The 20132-nt window shown below is 41.5% G+C and overlaps 1 protein-coding gene across 3 annotated transcripts in view; it reads left to right on the plus strand.

The window, feature by feature from the left end:
- Positions 1-426: 426 nt before the first annotated feature.
- Positions 427-20132, plus strand: part of LOC122425483 (conserved oligomeric Golgi complex subunit 2-like) — a 37795-nt gene continuing 18089 nt past the window's right edge. The window contains exons 1-4 of one of the 3 annotated variants that reach the window (XM_043443907.1): positions 427-782; positions 10030-10188; positions 11305-11370; positions 13231-15093. In XM_043443907.1, coding sequence (XP_043299842.1) covers positions 582-782; positions 10030-10188; positions 11305-11370; positions 13231-13395 — 591 coding nt within the window. In that variant the 5' untranslated portion in view covers positions 427-581 and the 3' untranslated portion in view covers positions 13396-15093. Of the gene's footprint in view, positions 783-10029; positions 10189-11304; positions 11371-13230; positions 15094-19550; positions 19676-20132 lie in introns of those variants that run through there. The other 2 variants (XM_043443908.1, XM_043443906.1) reach the window with 2 other exon arrangements.

A 20132-nucleotide genomic window follows, 5' to 3' on the forward strand; every position in this document is an offset into this window, starting at 1 on the left:
CGAATAAATATGTATGCACATGTATTTGTGTGCTATGTTCTGACTAGCTAGGTGATGAGGTGCTCCCTTAAGAAGAGTGAAGACCCAAGGTTATTCCGACCTCCCACCTGGATCTGAGCCAGACCCTGGAGCAAGATCAGGGAGGAGATCCTGGAATAATGCTGCAGGTAGATTTTTCCCAGTGGAAACGGTGGCTGGAGAGGAAACCCCAGACTCCTCCAGCCAGTGCTCACATTCTCAGACCTACCTCACTGGGAGCCAGACTGCTCAACCCAGCTTGCCTGAGCTGCAGTGCCGCCCTCCACCGCACGGAGGCAGCATGACCTACAGCGTGGTGGCAGCGGCGATCCCCACGCCCCTCTTGGCTGCGGCGGGCGGAGGCCGTGCGGCGGAGGCCGGCCCGCGGAGCCCGGCCCACGGAGCCCTCGCTGATTGGCCGCGGTGCGGCCGCTGCCATGTTGGCCGAAGTGGCGCTCTCTGCCAGGGCAATTGGCTCTCTCTGCGGCTGCCAGGTCGGTATGCACAGGGTCTTCCCTCTTCCCCTCGCCCGCGGTTGGCGCTGAGAGGCGGCGTCCGGCGGGATGGAGAAAAGTAGGATGAACCTGCCCAAGGGGCCGGACACGCTGTGCTTTGACAAGGACGAGTTCATGAAGGTGCGCCCGGGGGGCTGCGCTCCCCGAGCCGAGGCGGGTGGCCTGTCTTCCTTTCCCTCCGAGGCCTCCTCCAGCTGCTGGGCGCGCACGCCCGGGATCAACCCCCGGCGGGACCTCGCTGCCTTCGCAGTGAGTCTTTTGGCCTCAGGTGGGGCTAGGGAAGCCTGCTGTGAGAAGGCAATTCTGTGAAATGGTGCATAGTGAGGAAAAGGCCTCAAGTTGTGGGCAAGTGGTTTTGAGCTAGGTGTAAAAGCTCCGGTTATTACCCGAGCCCGTTCCCATGCAGTGCAGTCGGAATTGCCAGATCCTGGGTAGACAGAAGTTTGTCGATCGCCGCCTTAAACCTAGAAGCTCAGTATGAATGTATTGACCAAATCTCTGGACCCACGTCTCTACCTAGGGATTAGGTGGGTGGAAAAGGCGCTCAATCGAAAGTTTTTCCTTAACGTTCGTCTGAAGTTTCTGAATGGGATATTTAAAAGATTAGAATCTTATTACTGATTTTGTTGCAGTACAACAAAGCAAACCATTTTGCTTCTCTAAAGTTAGTCTACTTTTTGTAAGGTGAACTTGAGGTTGGTCTGAAGGTAAATGTAGGCCGTCAGCATACGTGAAGAGTTGAAATATGATGGATATTAAAGGTTTATCCGGCACAGCCTTGAAAGTGTCCAAGATTTGAATCAGAGCTGGGAGCAACTTTGCATATTCCTTTGGGGGTGATGCTCTGGAACTGTACATACACCATAAAGATATACAGTTATGCTTTATTTATAAGGTTTGGGGTTTTTAATACCACTTAGTGGCTGCTTTCAGTGTTAAAAAGTTAAATGTTTTGACTTAGTAGACACTTAAATTTTTGAGCAACTGTATTTAAGTCTTACTTTTTTTGTTTGTTTCTTTGTTTTTTTGATGACTTCAAGTCTTAGTATGTTTTTTGCTCTTTAGCTTCATTAGTTTATCCTTTTGATGCTTGCATTCAGTTCACCAGTCTCTGGTTTTAAACAATATTTACATCTGTTCTTTTTTATAGCTGAGTAGTGTGTACTACATGGACTTGAGCTTGGGCAAACTTGGGGAGATGGTGAGGGCCAGGGAAGCCGGGTGTGCTGCAGTCCATGGGGTCGCAAAGAGTCAGATGTGACTTGGGGACTGAACAACACCACATCTTCTTTATCCATTCCTGTGAACTTTTAGATTGTTTCCATGTCTTGGCCATTGCAAATAGTGCTGCCGTGAATACTAGGGTGTGTGTATCTTTTCAAATGATGATTTTCTTCAGATACATGCCCAGGAGTGGGATTACTGAATGATATGGTAGTTCTATATTTCGTTTTTTGTTGTTGTTGTTGTTTTCCATTTATTTTTATTAGTTGGAGGCTAATTACTTTACAGTATTGTAGTGGTTTTTGCCATACATTGACATGAATCAGCCATGGATTTACATGTATTCCCCATCCTGATCCCCCCTCCTACATCCCTCCTTATATTTAGTTTTTAAAGGAACTTCCATATTGTTCATAAAAAAGAGCAAAATAATGCCATTTGCAGCTACATGAATGGACCTGGAGATTATCACACTAAGTGAAGTAAGTCAGACAGAGAAAGACAAATATATCATTTACATGTGGACTCTAATAAAAATGATACGTGCAAGCGTGTATGCTCAGTCTGAAGCAACTCTTTGAAACTCATGGACTGTAGCCTGCCAGGCTCCTCTGGCCATGGGCTTCTCCAGGAAAGAATCCTGGAGTAGTTTGCCGTTTCCTTATCCAAGGGATATTCTTAACCCATGGGTGAAACTCACATCTACCATGTTTCTTTGCATTGGCGGGTAGGTTGTTTACTACAGAGCCACTTGGGAAGCCTGGAAAGTCATAACAGATGAACTTATTTACAAAACAGACTCACAGATCTCAAAATTAAATGTATGGTTCAGTTGCTTAGCCATGTCTGACTCTTTGCAACCCCATGGACTGCAGCACGCCAGGCCTCCCTGTCCCATCGCCAACTCCCAGAATTTACTCAAACTCATGTCCATTGAGTTGGTGATGCCATCCAACCATCTCATCCTTTGTCTTCCCCTTCTCCACCCGCCTCCAATCTTTCCCAGCATCAGGGCGTTTTCCAATGAGTTAGTTCTTTGCATCAGGTGATCAGAGTATTGGAGTTTCAGTTTCAGCATCAGTCCTTCCAGTGAATATTCAGGACCAGTCTCCTTTAGGATGGACTGGTTGGATCTCCTTGCAGTTCAAGGGACTCTCTAGAGTCTTCTCCAACACCACAGTTCAAAGGCATCAATTCTTCGGTGCTCAGCTTTACTTATGGTCCAACTCTCACATCTGTACATGACTACTGGAGAAACCATAGCCTTGACTAGCCGGACCTGTATGGTTACTGAAGGGGAAGCATGGGGAGAGGTGATAAGTTAGGAGACTGGGATTAACATAGACACACTACCATATGTAAAACAGATCAGCAGAGGTTCACTGTGCAGCACAGGGAGCTCTGCTCAGCACTTCAGTGACCCACGTGGGAGAGGAGCCCAGGGCAGAGTGGGTCCACGTGTGCACACAGACGAGCTGCTCTGCAGCACGCCCGGGACTGGCACAGCAGTGTATGTCAGCTGTAGCAAAAAAGTTAAGTGATGCAGTTTAAGAAAAAAGCATTTACATCTGGATCATCTCCAGTGTGGCCGTGTCATTTTTATCATGCAGGCCATCTAGACCCAGGAATAATGCACTCTTGTCCTTGTACAGTGATGTTTCTGCTAAACCTCTGTGATGAAGGGCGTCATTTGAAAGGGAGTACCACATGAGCTTGCCGATCCAGAAACGCTTTGTTCCATCCACTGGCTGAGACCTGTCCTGGAGCAAGGGTAGAAAGAAAGCGTGATGAGGCGAGGTGTGCTGAAGGCAGCCAAGGCACAAGCAGAGATGAGGGGCTTTGTTCTGTTCGAGAATCTCAGAATACAGAGAGCTTAGCTTGACCAACTTTGCCTTCTTCAAGGCTTCCTTCAGGCTCAACACCAGCATTCTTTCTGACTTGCTAGCCCCACCATATTTCTTGCTCTGAACTGATAGAAAGCCTTTGGGAAGAGAGGCTTCAGAAAGTAGAAACCTCAGAATAAGTTCTAAAGTAGAACTTGATGAAGGGGAGAGCAAACTGGGGAGGTGGCTGAAATGGCAGCAGTTTCATATTCTTTCATGCCTCCTAAGCCTCTGAATGTGCTCTGTAATTTGTAGTGCTAATAAATGTGATGACTTCACATGTAAAAGCAAAATACATAGGACAGCCACCCTGTGTTAAATGTTGCTTTTCTGAGACTTGGAGATAAAGGTTACTTGCAATTTATGTTTCCTTCAGAGAGACATTTTAAAAGTTTTGGTCACATGGCAGAAATGATAGGTAGAGAGTTTACCTTTGGGGTTATATTTCTTAAGTCTGTCTGATTCGATGCATATTGTAATTTGTGCCTGTGAGAAAGTTAGAGAATGTCTGATTTGCATTAGGAGAGTGAGGGTTACTCAAAAAATCCAGTCATTGGCAAATTTGTTTCCAGTCAAAGGAAACTGTGTCACACACATGATGAGGCCCTATTAGGACAATGGTGGCAATCATTCATTTAATAAACAGGCACTCATTGATCACCTTGGAGGAGGAAATGGCAACCCACTCCAGTATTCTTGCTTGCAGAATCCCATGGACTGAGAAGCCTGATGGGCTACAGTCCATGGGGTTGCAGAGAGTTGGACATGACTTGAGTGTCTATCACTTCACTTCACTGATCACCTGCTTTGTGTCCACCAGCAGTCTAGACTGGATAGTACAAGGTAGATAAGATTTAGGCTTTTGAGTATGGTTACAGAAAGACCACAGTGTGTGCTGAGAAACTGGACTTAGTCCAGAGAGGCTGGGAGGATGACCAGAATTGAGACTAGAAAAGTAGAAAGACAGCTGGGTGTGACTGCAAGTTGTTCTCGTGTACTGCACTGAGGGGTTTGCGCTTGATGAGTTACAGTCAGGTGGAAAGCAGGAAATGATGTAGTCATGTCTGTTGCATTGAACCCGTGTTAGAGTATGCTGTGCCACTGGTTACTTCAAGTTAATATGGGGTTCTGTTTCAAGGGGAAATTATGTTGCATTTGAACTGATGAGCTAATATTTTGATTTGGGCCATTCTTGGACGTGTATTTCAGTCCTAACTCAATGTCGTAGTGGTATTTCATACTTTTAGGAAGTTATTTAATAAATGCTTAAGAAACAACCAACTACCTTTCTGAACATAGAGAAAAAATGCTTCAGTGGTCCTTGTAAGATCTAATGAGAAATACAGAGCAGAGGACAGATTTGTGAAGGATGTAGATGATCAGAAGACAAGAGTGGCAGATGGCAGGAGAGGTATCATCACTTGGGGACCTCTGTCACTTGGTAGTAGAGGTGGTGATGACATCATATCATTAGTTTTGTCAGCTTAAAAAATACAAAAGTCCTTAGCGAGGGTTGATGGTCAACTAATACATGAAATAGGACATGAGATACTAGTAGTATGGGAGAGAAGAAGCTGCTAACAAAGATAACTTAGACCAATTCACCTAGGTGTGCTGTTGAAATCTGTCCTTCTATCTCAGCATATGACTTCTATTTTATAGAAAAAATAGTGCCATCAGATGGGAACGTCTTCATCTTGACTGATGACAGCTCCATTCTTGTATATGTACCCATCCCCTTTCTCCATCTCGCCTGTTTGGAAAAGGGGTTTTCCTTCCTGAGGTTGGTCCTTCCTACCCCACTCCTCCCTGTGCTTGGAGCCCAGACCCCCTGGTACTCTTCCCACCTTCTGATTCCTCTCTCCTCTGACCTCATCCCCAGTGGCTTTCAAACACGCTCCTGCTTTGGTCTCTTCCTCTTGACCCTCCTGCCTCTAGTCATTTTCATATCATTCTCTTCCACATTCTAGCCAAACTCTTGAGTTGTTTTTACTTTCTTATATGCTGATTGGCTATTTGTATATCTTCTTTGGAGAAATGTCTATTCAGATCCTTTGCTAATTTTTTACTTGGTTTGTTTGTCTTTTAACTGTTGAGTTGTAAGAGTTTTTATACTCTGGATGTTAGACCCTTGTCAGATACATGATTTGCAAATATTTTCTCCCATTCACTGGCTTGTCTTCTCACTTTGTAAATAATGTGTTTTAACACACAAGTTTTAATTTTGATTGAGTTCAGTCTATCTGTTATCTTGATGCTTTTTGTGTCAATGACTGCCTAATTCAAGGGCACACAGATTTTCACCTGTTTTCTTCTTAGAGTTTGTTTGTTTTAGCTCTTCTATTTGTCTTTTAATCTATCTTGAGTTAAATTTCTGTGTATAGTGTGAGGTTGGTATCTAAATTCATTCTCTTCCATGTGGATATTTTCTAGATAATAATATCAATTGCTGGATGTTTAGTAAATCTACAGTGTAAAGTGAAACTCTCTGGAAAATGAAATGTGGCAGTTATTACATGCCACTGTGAGTCTGAAGTCGTTTGCTGTCAGAGCAAAAGCTCTGATATTCACAGGTGTTCTCAGTCATCTTCTCTTGTGTGGGGCAACATTTGTTTATCCAAGAACAAATATATAAATGGCAAACTGAGCACTAATATTGCCTAATAGCATTTGTTAGAGCTCAAGTTATATGATTTAGAATGCCATCATGAAGTTCAGCTCTGAACTTCATCCGCTTGAAGTTCATACTTTCAAAGTAACAAGGCGAGTGCTCTGCGTAGTCATATGCCTGGTCAGTACCAAGGCCAAGATGTCAGGCTGAGTCCTGCCCCCACATTCTTTCTGTGATTGTTGTGTAACTGTGAGTCTGAGGTGTTATCTTAGGTAGTCTCAAGAAGTAAAAGAAACATGGTTTTTCACTAGGTGGCTGTGAAATTATAGTTTGGTAAGAAATCTCTTATCTGACACTATTATAGCAGGTGTTTGGATGATTAATTAAGAAAGTCAGTTTTTATAATACTCTTATGGAATGGTGCATGTTGTCCTTAACATATGTGTACATTTGTTCCACATTGATGTGGCTCTAAACTCTTTTCTCTGAAAATCTGTCTGTGAATTCGATTTTGTTGTTGTTGTTGTACTTGCAGTTGAATGAGAACCCCAAGGCATTTGCAGAGAATCTGGTATAGAATCCTTCAAGATTTGTATGATCCTCCTTCCCACAGCACTACCTGGTTCATGGTCATCTCATACATTTAATATAATTCAGCAAAATCTGTCTTATCGGTTTCTCAGTATCAGGTCTTTGCAAAGCATCTGCCTTAGTTTTCATGAAAACAGTTATCACTGTGTACTTATATTTTGTTGGTTTATACAATGTTTAATAAAATTATGTAATTTTGGTGACAAGTATAAGTGGCCTTAACAAGTTTGGGAATCATTGTACCTGATACTTGATAACTAAATAGCTCAGTTAGTACTGAAGTCATAAGTAGACAGTAATTTGCTGTCTGTATGCCTGTGTGCCTACCAGGGGCATCAGAATGTTATAAAGGGAAACAGGGCATAATGATTCTGTGAACAATGCTTGGAAATTGGTTTTGAAAGATTTTGAACATCTGTTCAGTTGAATACTCAACATCCATATAAAATGTCAATACCGATTAATATGTATTATGAAAAGACATTGAAGCTATATGTAAAAGGAGGAAAATAGCTTAGAAAAGGTTTATTAAGATTCTGTGTATGTGTATGTGTTTGTGCATGTGTGTGTGAACATAGAAAAAGGTCAAGGGTTTCATTCAAGGAGGATCCTGCAACACTTACCTCCTCCCATGGACACATGAAATCAGTAGGTACTCGTGGAATAGTTTCCTCCTCTGAGCAGCTCCTGCACATCTGGCCAACAACCCACATCAAGGTGGATAGGAGAGGCTGAGACATGGTCTCACCATCCAGCCCACTCCCAGCATGGTGACCCACAGTTGGAAGGAAGCTACCATCCCCAGCTGCTCCCTGAGAAGTGAAGGGTCTGAACCCTAAACTTGGCACCCCTCCTTTAAAGACTTGCACCTGGGAGATGAGCCCCCAAACATCTACCTTTGAAAGTCAGTGGAACTGGCATCTGCAAGACCCACCAGGCTCATGATGTGAGAAACAGCTTTTGAAGGGCAGCATGAACTTGGTCACCCTCCTGGGGCCTGGCACAGGGACAGAGGCTGAAAAGGGCCCTGACTTTCTGTGAAAGAGGCTTGTTTGTCTTAAAGCATCAGCCTGAGGGGCCGGCCTCTCATTTAACATTCATTCTCTGGGGGCTTGGAGGCTGGCAGGAGCCATCTTTGCCCTCTCTGCCTCATTCCAGCGGACAATATCTCCTAAAAAGGAACTTGGGTACTTGTCTGGTGCCCCAATGTTTGCAGTTGCTGCCCAGAGACAACTCTAGGTCACCTGGCTTTGGTGGCCAGTGAGGCTTACACCTGTAGGTCCCCAGTGTTCACTGCAGTATTATTTGCAATAGTCAAGACATGGAAGCAGGCTTAGTATCCATTGATAGATGAATAGATAAAGAAACCATGATATACACACACCACACACACACACACACAGGAGTATTATTCAGCCATGAAAAGGAACTAAATCTGGACTCCCCTGGTGGTACTGAAAAGGAAAAGTTAAAATTTGACATAACCTCCTGCTCGTTCTGCCTGTGTAACTCAGCTTGCTCCTTGCAAAGTCTGGATCGGGTAGGTCACGTAGTCTCAGAAAGTGGGGATTTAAGATACGAGGAACTGGAGCTTATCTCATCACCCTTGTCCTGCTCTTTGCAATTCCCCAGCCCCTGTAAACCTGCTTAATCATGCCTCTCCATGTAAAGGTTAGGCATTCCCCTCCCCATCTTGACTGCTGTTCCCGTGCACACGAAACTGCTTCGTGTAAACCAGCCTATTAGCAGCTAGTGTTGCCCACTATAGTCTGTCTATGAACACTCTGTAACCCCTCTCTTTGGGGCTCAGAGCTTAGAGTGTTAACTGCTCTGGGCCCGCTGGCGTAGTAAACGTGAGTTCTCCAACTCTCCGAGTGTGGTGCTTGGTTTCTCGAGTACTGATTTCTACAACAGTACAGTGGCTAAGAATCTGCTTGCCAATTCAGAGGACACAGGTTTGATCCCTGGTCCGGGCAGATTCAACATGCCACAGAGCAGCTAAGCCTCGGCCACAGCTGCTGTGCCTGTGCTCTAGAGTCCATTGCCCACAGCAAGAGAAACCAGCACAGTGAGAAGTCTGCAAACCGCAACACAGAGTAGCCCCACAGCTAGAGAAAGCCCGCATGCAGCACTGAAGATGCAGCACAACCAAGAATAATAAATAAAAATATTTTCAAAAAAGAAAGAAATCTTGCCATTGGTGGCAACGTGGATGGACCTTGAGGGCATTAATGCTACATGACGTAAGTTAGAGAAAGATGATCACGATCTCACTTTTATGTGAAATCTATAAAACAAAACAAACATTAACTCAGAGGTACTGAGAACAGATTGGTGGATGCCAGAGCAGGGGGTGGGGAATGGACAAAATGGGCGAAGGGGTCAAATGGTGCAGACTTCTAGTTAATCAGTTAAATAAGTCATGGGGATGTGATGTATAGCATGGTGACTATAGTTAATAATACTGTACTGTATATTTGAAAGTTTAAGAGAGTAAATCTTAAAATTTATCATAGCAAGAAAAGGAAATTTGTAACTGTGTGATGGATGTTACCTCATCCATCCTCACATTGAAAATATTTGGGAAAAAAATTCCAGAAAGTTTCAAAAGACAAAATTTGAATTTTCTGTGACAAATAGTTGACAACTCTTTACATAGTATTTTCAATGATCTATATAACATTTACATTTTATTAGGTATTATGTAATCTAGAGATGATTTAAAGTGTATGTAAATACTGTGCCATTTTATTTTAGAGACTAGGACATACCTAGATTTTGGTGTCTTTGGGGGTCCTGAAAACAGGCCCCCATGGATGCTGAGGGATGGCTTTATTTATAGGTTGAAATTGTCACAGTGAATATTTGTTACTTTTAAAACTTAAGGGAAAAGGAACTACTTCTGTTCTGAGAAGAGCCTATTGAATGTGTGTAGTTAAAAACAAATGAAATCCCTTTTGGGACTTAGGCAGCAGGAGAGAATGCTCTTGGTCAGGGGCCTCCCTCTTTCACCTTGACAGTGTGCAAGCACCTTTCTGTCCTGTGTGTTTTAAAGTGCTTTATCCTGACAGCAGTTAACCTTTCAAATGAATAGAATGGTGTTTCTCTGTTGTTCTCTCTCCTTTTATTTGTATATGTAAAATGTGATATTGTTGCAATAATTCTTTTTTTCTGGTTTTATTTTCAGGAAGACTTTGATGTCGATCACTTTGTATCTGACTGTCCAAAGCGAGTCCAGCTGGAAGCACTTAGAGATGACCTGGAGCTCTACTATAAGCTTAAAACAGCCATGGTTGAGCTCATCAACAAGGACTACGCAGACTTTGTCAACCTGTCAACAAACCTGGTAAACTTGAAATCCACAGTTCCTACCTGTCAGTGTATTTACACATGTTCTGCACACTTTTTTTCTCACTCATGTTTATTCTTAACAGCTCTGAGTCTTTTTAGAAACCTTTTAGTTATTTTTTTCCCCAGAAACTTGAAGGGATTGCTAATCTTGATTAATAAAGGAACTAAACTTTCTTGATACACATGTTTTGTGTTTAGTTTAGTTTGATTATGTTTTGAATGACTTATTAAGAAGTGGTGAAAAGTAAAGGATAGCAATACCAAGAGTGTTTGTTTTTGTTAGTTGCTAATTGATTCCCATGAAATCTCACCAGTTTAGACTAATTTCCGAGAGCAGATATCAACTCTTCTTAAGGAAATGTTTCATTGACTTTCAGGTACATGTGCTAGCCAGAGATAGGTTGAGAAAACATTGACCAATATTGATCATTAAGAAGCCTATTTTTATACATTTTATAAAAATGTAGGAATTGTTTATAAGAAGCATTTCAATTACTTGGAAAAGTTGTTTAGAAACACTTGAGTTTTCATACTTGTGATCATATTTTGTTTTTAAGTCTGTTTGTCGAAAGAGTAATGGAAAATAGCCATCTCTGTGGGAATTTCAAGAAGCATTGAGAATAATGAGCTATATTTGCTTTTGGGAAATACACCACTAAGATAAATGTTCCAGTAGGATTAGAGACCCTGAAAATTTTATTTCCATCCTATTTAATTTGGATTTTTCTGAAGGGTTGTAATAATGCTTAGGAGAGATATAGTTCATCAGACTTTCATATCAGCTGGTTGAATATCATAAACAACAGAGATAGCTATTTTTCTGTTAGTTTTTTCTAAGTCATTTAAAATTTCATCCCAAAGGCAAATTGTGCATAGGAATTTTTTATTTATTATGACTTTCCTTATTTTTATAGTGCTTATATATCAACAGGTTTTTCACATTCAAGGAGCAATATTTATGGCCAAATAACATTTTTGTTACGTAGTTACTAGCAGCATAAAACTGTACAGAAAGAATAACCTAAGTCTCATACTGCTTTGATCATTAAGCACAGGCTTCACTGTTAACCCTGGCCCTGATGTGTCTGTGCCAGCATGCTTTTGCCTTTAGGTCAGTATGGACAAGGCCCTCAATCAGCTTTCTGCGCCTTTGGGACAGTTAGGAGAAGAGGTTCTGGTACGTCCCCAAGTGACAGTCAACAGTCTACCATAAAGCATATTACACTTGTTTGCCTTCTCCAAGAATTCTTTTTTATTAATCTGCTAGACTGTTGTGGTTGTTGTGGTTGGTGTTTTTTAATGTTCCATGATTATAGTGTATTACTTGCAAAATGTAAATGATTTGCATGTGATATTACAACCTAAGAAACATATTTGGTTTGAAGACGGCAAATTCTCAAGAGTAGAGTAGACACTTTGAAATGTCAGGGAAGAGGAGAAGGGTATTTCAAAACTTAAATTTGTTAATACCACCTCACCCATGTATAAGTGGTCTCCAGCTTAGAACTGGCTTACTTGTATTTTAAAATTTGTCATTTTACAAGTATTTTCCCAGACAATATTTTATAGGTAGTTAGATTCGTGGACCAGTTTATACCAGCCATTTAACCCCCGATGTAACTGAAGGGTAATATAAATGTTGTGTAATACCTAGTTTCTCTGAGAAAATCTCTCCCTTGGGAATGGAACTGTCTGCCCCTAAGCCATAAGAACAGGGACTTCATCCGGGTGAACAGTGGAGAGGGAGTTTTGGTATCACCTCCAACAGAAAACTGCAGCCCCGTCCTCCCCTCACCCTCTAGGCTGTGCTAGGCACCTCGCCCTCCATCCTCCCTTCGTTGTGAAGCACCGCACCGTCACTTCCTGTGTGTGTCAGCACTGGACCATGCCAGACCACGTGGCCTTATGCTCCTTGCCTCGAGACAGTACCTGGCACATGCAGGGTTCTCACTAGATAATGTAGTAAGGAGGTTCTGCTTGGATAAAGCTGTAGGAAATGCAGGACAATGAGAATGTCAGGGCTGAGAAGTCCCAAGGAGGGTAGGCAAAAAAAATTCATAAAAGAGGTTAAGTTGTGAGCTGTGCCTTGAACTAGCAGATTGTTTGAAAGTTCGTGTCTTGCTTGAATTTCACAAAGCTTATTAAAGTGCCTTTTGTTGGAATGGAAGAGAAAGAAGTTTTTGGTCTGCTGCTGGATTCCACACTAGCCTCTGCGTGGCCTTCCTGCCTCCTTTTCAGGACTCCTCTTCCTTCTCCCAACCTATAGCCATGACATTTCCCGAACCCCGTCCTTTTTTAACCTTCCACTCTTCTCTCTGAACTCTCTCCACTCTGCCCACCTGTGCTTGAACTTCCTCGACTGCCCTCATGCCTTCAGGCTCTTGTCCTACACTGCCAGCGGCCAGCACCACCTACCGTCCCTTACTCTGCGGCTGTCTTTATCACCACCCTTCTCCTCATCAACCAAGACCTCACCTGCCTTTTTAATCTCAACTCAAGAAGCTTCTCTGAGATTCTAAGATCATTGAGGGATAAGACTGTTTCTATCTAATTCATCATTGTATCCTCATTGGCTGACTGTTAGTAGACATTTCATGTTTATTGGAGGAATTAATTCACTTTTCTATAAAATTTTTGTGATTTGTCTGGTGGTGGTGCTTTAGTCACTAAGTCGTGTCTGACTCTTGCGACCACATGGACTGTAGCCCGCCAGGCTCCTCTGTCCATGGGATTCTCCAGGCAAGAATACTGGAGTGGGTTGCCAGGTCTAGTTTATTCTCATCGTTTCTTTTACCTTTGCTTTGGCCTGACTCTTCATATTTTGTTTAATTTATTAGCTTCTGGACATGTTTCTCCACCTATGACCTGCCTTTTCCTGGCCATTCTTTTCCTTACTCCTTGATTCGTAATATCCTTAGAACAACATGGCATCATGAAGTATCAGTGCTTAAGGATTGTTTAGTTCCTGATAGAATCTAGTCTAAAATTCTAAATCTCCCCCACCCCCCGTTTATTTCTCCTTCTCTCCAAAATGAAGGCTGCCGTGTACCCGGGTGCACCCTCCAACCCTGAGTGCGCCCTGTCAGTTGCACCTTTCCACCCTCTGTCCTCTAGTGACTGCTCTCCTCCACCGTCGGCCTCCACGGGCTCTCCAAGTCAGACTCGCGTTCCGTCCCCTGCGCCAGATTTTCCTAGTGTCTGATTCAGATGGTTCTTTCTGTACTGTGACCACCTATGACGGTGACTGTATATGTATTGGGTTGGCCAGCAAGTTCCACTGGTTTTTAAGTAAAAATAAAAGACACAGTTTTCATTTTCACCAAGCACTTTATTGAACAGTGTATTCACAGTTTTGTTCCACTACCTTCTGCCGTTTTTTTCAGGCAGCTTCATAATTCCATCTTCCCAAAACTTTTTATATTTTTGAGCAAAGAACTGTTGCAGATGTCTTTTATGGTCTTCCAGGGAATTGAGATTTTCCCCTTAAGAGAATTTTGTAAAGACCAAAATAAGTGAAAATCTGAAGTTGCAATGTCTGGTGACTGTGGTGGATGAATCAGAACTTCCCAGCCAAGCTGTAACAGTTTTTGCCTGGTCATCAAAAAAACATGGTCCTGAGTTATTCTGATGCAAGATAATGCGTTTTCTCTTGACTAATTCCAGATGCTTTTCGTCTAGTGCTGCCTTCAGTTTGTTTAATTGGGAGCAAGTACTTGCTAGAATTAATCATTTGGTTTTCCAGAAGGAACTTATAGAGAATCCCCTTCCAATCCCACCGTATACACAGCATCACTTGTGGATGAAGAGCAGCCTTACCTATGATTGTGGTGCTTCATTTTGCTTGCCCCACGAGCTCTTCCATTCCGCATAATTGCACAGTACCCACAGAGGATGAGATGGTTGGATGGCATCATCAACTCAATGGACATGAGTTTGAGCAAACTCTGGGAGATAGTGAAGGACAGGGAAGCCTGGCGTGCTGCAGTCCACGGGGACAACTGAGCAACTGAACAACAACAGCAATCCACTTTTCTCTCTCCTGTCACAATTTGCTTTAAAAATTAAACATTTTTGTTACGTTTAAGTAGAGAATTATCTGTGGAAATATGGTCAAGAAGGTTCTTTTTTCGCTTCACTTATGTGGAACCCAAACATCAAAACAATTCACATAACCAAGCTGGTGCAAATGGTGTTCAACAGTCGATTTGGATATTTTGAGTATGTTGGCCATGTCCTGCATGGTGTAACATTGGAAGGGATTGTTCTCAGTTAAGGTCTCAGTTTGATTGCTATCAACTTCAACTGCTCTTTTCAACCGTGGCAAAATCTATCCAGTGAGAAGTCTCCAGCACAGAACTTTGCAAGCCATTTTGACACTTCAGTCAGTCACAGCGCCTTCTCCATACACTGCACAGATCTTACTTTGCATTTCAGTTGTATTCTTACCTTTCTTGAAATAATAAAGGATAATACACAGAAAATGTTGCTTTTTTTTCTCCTTTAATATTAAAATGACTACACAAAAATTCAATAGTCTTGATTTTTTTTAATGCATACTGATAATGACAGCTGTCACAATACAGTCTTACAAAATTATTTCTAATGAAATTAAAGACAGCCAAGCACTACTAGAGCCATCTTAATGGTAAAAAAGTTAACTAACTTTTTTGCCAACCCAATATTATTATTCTTTTGGTCGTTAATCCTCTGTGATCTTGGCTTTATAATGTCATTTTGCCCTGGAATCATGAGTACCCTCAACAGCAGTTGTATTTGATATTATGTATTTTTGTCAATATCTACATAATTCTGGCCCAAAGATAATTAAGTTATGTGGAATTTAATGTATAAGTTTTGTAATGCCACCAAACAATTTCTGCAGTACGTTTTCTTTATTCTTTTACAGAGTCTTCGGTCATCTGTCAGTGAAGGAATTCGGGCAGTAGGTGAACGAATGTCTAAATAAGAGGACATTAGGGGAAAAAAGGTATCCTGGAGTGTCATACTGTTAAACACGGGCTTGTGGTAGCACCTCGGAGCTAACGGCGCTTTCCTGGATGCGGTGTGATAGACTCCTCTTGGTGCCTCTGCAGAGAGGAGTGCGGGGTCTTCCTTTCTCTTTAGGCAGCAGCATTCAGCCAGGCTCCTGAGGGGTTCAGCCAGAGCTGGAGCCCAGGTCTTTTCACTCCTTGGCTGATTAAAGTCCTGTTAATAAGGGTGTGGTAAAGTTAACTAATTGAAGAAAAAGACAAAGATATTGCATATTCTTCTTGTGCTTTATTAATGATAGCATTAAAAATTTTAAATGTAGATTTCTTATGCTACATGCCAGCTCAAAGCCTCATGTCGTCTCAGCTTCTCAGCATATGAAACTTTTTTCTTCCTCCCAAAACTGTTTCTATGCTTATAATGTCATGTTAACTATTTGAAATAAAGCAGAATTTTAGAGGTACCCAAATGGCCACAAAATTAACATTCCTCAATTTTTTCAGAATAAGACACAGGAATAACTGGTATCAGTGAAGCATTTTACAATTTAACAGGCATAAAACTAATTTCTCAGCACCCTTGTAAAGAAGATATTCAAATTTTAGTGATACGGGAGCAAGTAGGCCTTCTAAGGCCAGCTCTTCCAGTGTTCTGCTGCAGGTGGAAAAACTAGTGTGTTGCTCTCTCATTCTGCCACATTTACTTCTTTTGTTTCCACTTCTTAACTGTACCTCTGCATGCACTACTTTTAATTTTTAGCAGTCTCATGTTTTGATTTTATTTTCTGACTTTAATGGATATAATATTACATTATCATATAATATTACATCACAATGCATCATATAATATTGCATCACAATGTCTTTTTCTATAATACTGTTCCTTTGTGGTATTCCATCTTTAATGTAATAGATATTATGCTGTTTCTTGCTCAGAATCACCTTGGAGGACTTTTTAAAAATTCAGATCAGCAACTTTGAGTTGTAGAGGAGGGAAAACCAGGGCAATGTAAATAACCGGGTAGAGCTAGAGAGAGGGAAGGGAAGTTAACAATGAAGAAGGCCCTGAATGAGAGAGGCTGGGGAAGGAGATGTAAACACCCACGCTGGCCTGGGCCAGCTCTTGCTTCTCGGCTGGACCCTGTGGTCGGGGCCTGGCAGTGTCAGGGGCTTATGCTTAACTTTTCTAGTTTTCCACTGTCCTAGAACATGCTGTAAAAGCTCATGGCACAAAGGATGCTATAGCTTCTACCTTATAACAAGGGGGCTATGGAAAAGCACAATGAAAGCATCAGGATTGCTGATCATGTGATATATTCTTGGAAATTAAAAACTTTTAGGAATTAACTCTTTTTAATTGTCTCCACTAGCCCACTTTTGACTGGACAGATGTTGGAGAGAATTGCCACAGAATTTAATCAGTTACAGTTTCATGCTGTTCAAAGCAAAGGCTTGCCTCTTTTGGACAAAATAAGACCAGTAACTGTTGTTGTAGATTTTTCACACTTTAGTATTTAGGAATTTGCTAAATAATTTTGATTTTACCTGGTACAGGTGGACCTTGTTTTATTGCCCTTAGATTTATTGTGTTTCACAGATATTGCACTTTTTTTTAATTGAAGGTTTATTGCAGCACTGCATCAAGCAGGTCTGTCACCATGCTAGTACCCTTTTAACAGCACTTGCTCACTTCAAGTGCTGTTATCTCTGTATCTCATTCTGGTAGTTTTCACAGTGTTTCAAACCTCCACCGGCAAAATGATGATAGCTTACTGAAGGTTCACATGATGGTTGCATTTTTTAGCAATAAAGCATGTTTTAATTAAAGTAATTAAGGTCTATATCTTGTTTGTTTTACACATAATGCTTTTGCCAACTCAGTATACTGTATGTAGTACAGTATAAACATATGCTTTATATCTGCTGAGAATCCAAGAAACCCCCATAACTGGCTTTATTGTGCTAGTAGTCAATTTATTGTGGTGGCCTAGAACGACACCTGCAGTATCACCAAGGGATGCCTGTATTGTTCTGACAGTTGCTGACCTGCAGGATTTTGAAACTAGCTTTGAATTTTCTCTTTCAGTTTTTGTGTTTTAGGCCCCTGCCTCCTAAGTGTCACACATTATAGATTTTGTGTAAAGACACAGGCATATTCTCTGAGTTATAAGAGTAAAATTAATTCTAAATTTCATGTAACTTGACACACTATATGATTTAGTCAGAATTAATTTATCCAAAACTCTTGACTGGACTTTAGAATCATGATGTTTGTCAGATTTACTCTGTAGCTTAAAAGAACCTCATTCTGAAGTGATATCTAAATCCTCCTTTGATACAACAAAGATTAACTTACAAAGAGATGTGAGGAGGAGGAGGAGAGATTCATTGTTCCTCTCCAGAAAATGTTAATATTTAATTTTACATATCTTCTGTTGGAATAAAAAATGTGTTATGTGTGTGTTTGGATCTTTAGAAATGATTGCAACTGGAGCTTTTTAACTTGTCTTTCTTGCAGCGTATAGCTGGTATTACAGCCATGTTACAACAGTCACTGGAAGGCCTCCTGTTAGAAGGTCTTCAGACTTCCAGTGTCGATATTATTCGGCACTGCTTACAGACTTAGGCCACAATTGACAAGACACCGGATGCAGAGGCGTCAGTTGGTCAAGTCCTCGTGAAACCATACATAGATGAGATTTGTGTACTGTTGAATAAGGCCTTCATTCAGCAGATGTTCATAGAGCATCTGCTCTGTCTTGGATGCTTTACTGGGTGTAAGGGGTAGTTTAGAGGCCTTTCTGTAAAGATTCTCAGTTACTGTAGTACCATCAGTTGGAAGAAAAGGTTGGTCCCTGGTGGTGACAACCAGCATGCAGGAGTCAGGCACCTTCGTAGTGTTTTTTAGTGATGCTGTAGCCCAGGGATCATGTTAATTTAGTGGGAGGAGGGTCTTGCCTAGGGAGAAGGAATGTATCAAAACATTTTTAGGTCAGTTTTATGGTATGTAAATTATTTGCCACTAAATTCTTAAAATGAATTTTTAACTATCAGTCTAGTGGGTAAAATGGAGCAAGTAAGCAGATACCAAAACTGCAGTGTAAATTCCTGGTGAGGGAGCCTGCTGAAACCCTGACCATGGAAAATCTGTGCTGAAGGTTGTCTTCACAGAGATGTGGCCTAAGTCTTGAATACTGAGGAGTCTCTTAGCCAGGAAGGTGGGAGGGAGGAAATAGTCACTGATGCAGGACTTTCATAGGCAAATTAGCAGCGTAATACCCTAAGTCCAGAACTTAACTATCCAGTGTCCTTCATCTCCAAGGATGCAGTTAAACTTTGGAAAGTAAGCATATTCTGCCTTTGAGCAGCCAGAATGTAGACTGTACCATATGAAGTTGCCACTACTCAACGTTTTCTGACACACAAAAGCGGCAGCTTCATCTGGTTCAAACTGATAAAAGTCACAAGCCCATCCTTAGTGTTTGCAGACTGTCTTCAGTCCTCTGTCAGTGTGGATCCTTTTTCTGTCCAGTAAGTACAAAGCCCTGTTCACCATGACTTTGGGATGAAAGCCTCCCATTTATAAATGGGGGACATGGAATCCCATTGATAAAAACGAAATGTAAGGATTAACTTCAGTAATCCTTTCAGCTTTTATTAGAGTTACTAAAAATAAATGATCTGTCAGTTTCCTCTCTTCCTATCCTGTTATATTTCTTACCTAACTTGCTAAGAATGAAAAAGACAAATTACCTACATTATTTCTGTCTCGGTAAGTGAAAATCGTTACTAACTTATGCCTTTGTTTTTCATTGAACTGAACCTAATGTGCTAAATGAGAGAAACATTTGATGTTTCAGTGGCATATTAAATAAACCAAGGCCACATTTTAATTTCTTTTTAAATTCGTATGCTTGTCATTAACCTCTTGACTCTCAACCTTAACACAAAAGATAAAATAATAAAGTAAAAGTAAAATAAAATATATATTTCCATCTTTCTCTGTCTCACGCCTTCCCCGATCTAAATTATGGTAGAAGAAAAGGCCGAGGTCAGTACAGGGAGGGGCTATTGTTATGGGAAATTGTCATTTTATTTTGTTCAGTCTCGGGAGGGGAGGAGGCAAATGTACTTGGCTTTCCAGCTTCAGGCCAGTCTCTGTCACCCAGCCTGTGTCTCCCCTGGATCAGAGCTGTGCTTCCAAATCCTGAAACTAGTTCTGAGTATAGCTGTTACTGTTAGAAAACATGTTAGCTGGGGAGGAGGGGGCATGAGGAAGCATACTTTTAAGGTTTTCTCTATTTTTCCTGTAGTGTGTAATTCATACCTCTCTTTGAGATGCTTTTTTAAAATGCTATTCACTTAATAGGTGATTCTAGAGCAGATTGTTGATAGTCGTCTGAGTGATCTCCAGCTCATGTATGATAAACTCTTGGAGTTCGTTCCCCATCACTGCCGCCTTCTTCGAGAGGTCGCAGGAGGAGCCATCTCAAGGTAGTTTAAGCAGCTGTACTTAGAACTTGCGCCTGCTGATTATTGCTGCCTCGTTTGATTCGGGTTCATATGCGCTCCCCTGGGTGAATTGTTAGCATGGCACTATGAGGTGGGTGTGGGTCATCGCCTCAGAAGGAAACTGTAATGAGTAGGGCAGAGGTAAAGGGTACATCTTTGTGAATTCACAGCCCATATTTTCCCCTTCTGTGTACTTTTTCCTCAATTACATGTGAAATAAAAGTTGGTTTCCTTCCATTATTCTGATGTTGTAATCTGTTTATAAATATGAATTCTGTGTAATTCAACAAGTTTTATATTAATTGTGGTTAAAGTCATCTTCAGTTTTCCCTCCTCTTGCCTGATTTCCATACTTTTCGCTTTGTTTCATAAATACCCGGCTGCCTTTCACCATCACCACTGGCCTGATCCGGGCCTTTGTCATAGTTTTATCCAGAAT

The sequence above is a fragment of the Cervus canadensis genome, chromosome 23 (assembly GCF_019320065.1).
Source record: "Cervus canadensis isolate Bull #8, Minnesota chromosome 23, ASM1932006v1, whole genome shotgun sequence".
NCBI classification, from domain to species: Eukaryota; Metazoa; Chordata; class Mammalia; order Artiodactyla; family Cervidae; genus Cervus; species Cervus canadensis.